At 35.4% G+C, this 2083-nt stretch overlaps 1 protein-coding gene across 1 annotated transcript; it reads right to left on the bottom strand.

The window, feature by feature from the left end:
* Positions 1-212: 212 nt before the first annotated feature.
* LOC141425519 (olfactory receptor 6C74-like) lies at positions 213-1151 on the bottom strand. Its single transcript, XM_074081753.1, has one exon. The coding sequence runs from the start codon at positions 1149-1151 to the stop codon at positions 213-215; it is 939 nt and encodes a 312-aa protein (XP_073937854.1).
* Positions 1152-2083: the final 932 nt, after the last annotated feature.

Genomic DNA, 2083 nt, shown 5'->3' on the forward strand with positions numbered 1-2083 from the left:
TTTTTCAGATGTCCACAGTAAAGGAACCAAGATGATGAAGATTAAGTTCTTTAGACAAAATAGTTTTGTGAAAACAATAGTTCAAAAATATTTAGTAGTTAAGGAGATTATCAAAGCACTGAAAGGACAAAAAAGGAAGAACCTATACTGTAGAAGCTATTAGTATTATTTGAGGCTCCTTTATTTATCCTTTAGACAATCAAGGAGCATATTCATTTTTTTGAGAATGAGAAAATCCTGCGTATTGTATTAATGAAGGCTTTCTTCACTTGCTCATTCCGTAAAGTATAGATAAAAGGATTCAAAAGTGGAGCAGCTGAGGTGTTCAGTACTGCTATTCCCTTGGTAAAAGATATTCTCTGTTTGACTGATGGTTTAAGATACATGAAGAAGCAGCTGCCATAAGAAAGGGATAACACAATCATGTGAGAAGAACATGTGGAAAAAGCCTTTTTCCTCTGACTAATTGAAGGGATTTTAAAAATTGTCATAGCAATAAAAGTGTAAGATATTATCACCAATATCAATGTAACCAAGAGTGTCACCAAAGCTGAGGCAAATCCCATCGTCTCCAGGAGTTGTGTGCCTGTGCAAGAAATCTGCAGGAGGGGAGTAGTGTCACAGTAGAAATGGTCAACAACATTGGAGGCACAGAAATCAATATTTAGTCCTATTACCAGTGGTGGAAAGATGACAAAAAATCCAGCAAGCCAAGAGCTGAGAACGAGCTGTGTGCAGATTCTGTTGCTCATGATGGTTGTGTAATGCAGGGGCTTACAGATGGCCACGTAACGGTCATAGGACATTGCTGTCAGCAAGTAAAATTCTGATGCTCCAAGTAGGAAGGCAAAAAACACCTGAGTGACACAATTATTATAGGAAATAGTATGGTCTCCAGTTACCATAACAGCTAGCAATTTAGGTATGCATGTAGTAGTGTAGGAAATTTCTAAGAAGGAAAAATTCCTGAGGAAAAAATACATGGGGGTCTTAAGGTGAGAATCCACCAGGGTGAGTGTGATGATGATCAGATTGCCAGTGATGCTTAGCAAGTAGGTGAGAATCAGGAAGATAAAGAGCACAAGTTTCAATTGTGGGTCATCAGTCAAACCCGCCAAGATGAACACTGTCACTCTTGTATGGTTTCTCATTATGGCCTTCTGACCCTTACCATGTCTAAATAGAAAAAAAAGAGTAGTTATTTATCTGTTCAGCACAGTGGCAGTGAAAACTAGTGTTGAAATAACCTCCAAAATAAAAAGTGATATCTGGGCTAGTGGAGTGGCTCAAGATTACCACAAAAGTTAAATAAATAAAATGAAATAAAAAGGTGATGGCTCAGATAGAGCAATGTAATGCTTGTTCATGTTTTAAAGATGGTCATATCAGAATAATAGTTTATGTTTTCAGACATGAATTGACAATTCTGCTAGAGAATAATCTATTCAATAGTGATAATTATTCACTTTTTATAAAAGTAAATTAGAGGAAAATTAAGGAGTTTAAGGACAGAATACACAAGAGTTGAGATAGCATGTCATTTATCTATTCAAATGAAGAAGTGTAATTAATAAAGCTAAGAAACTTGCATAAAACATCAATGTGATACCTGTCATTTGAGACATATCAGTCTACATTTTGCATTTATACACACACACATCATCATCATCAATGTATCAGGCTAGTACACCTTTACCCTTTTATTCAACTGACAATGTTCAAACACCTGATTTTTGTCATATTTACTTTCAGGGTTGAGCTCTAACTTCAAATAAGTAAAATTGAAGCATAAGGAATAATTTCACTTACTGTTATTATTAGTATTTCCATTGCTTCAAAGTCTGTTGCCATTCTTCTTTTCCTACCCTTTACTCTAATACCACGTCTACAGAAATGGTCTGATAATACTTGTGTGTATAGTAAGCTGATGCAGGTTTCCTCTCAGGGTATAGTTCTGAGAGTCAACTAAATAATAGTGAATAATGAATAATACAAAGGGAATACACAAACATGGATTTAAGAAGTTTTTTGACATGGGAGAAGTAAAGATAAAGTTTGTGGAAACCTAGACACACAAAAGGAT

Source organism: Castor canadensis, chromosome 8, assembly GCF_047511655.1.
Source record: "Castor canadensis chromosome 8, mCasCan1.hap1v2, whole genome shotgun sequence".
Lineage (NCBI taxonomy): Eukaryota > Metazoa > Chordata > Mammalia > Rodentia > Castoridae > Castor > Castor canadensis.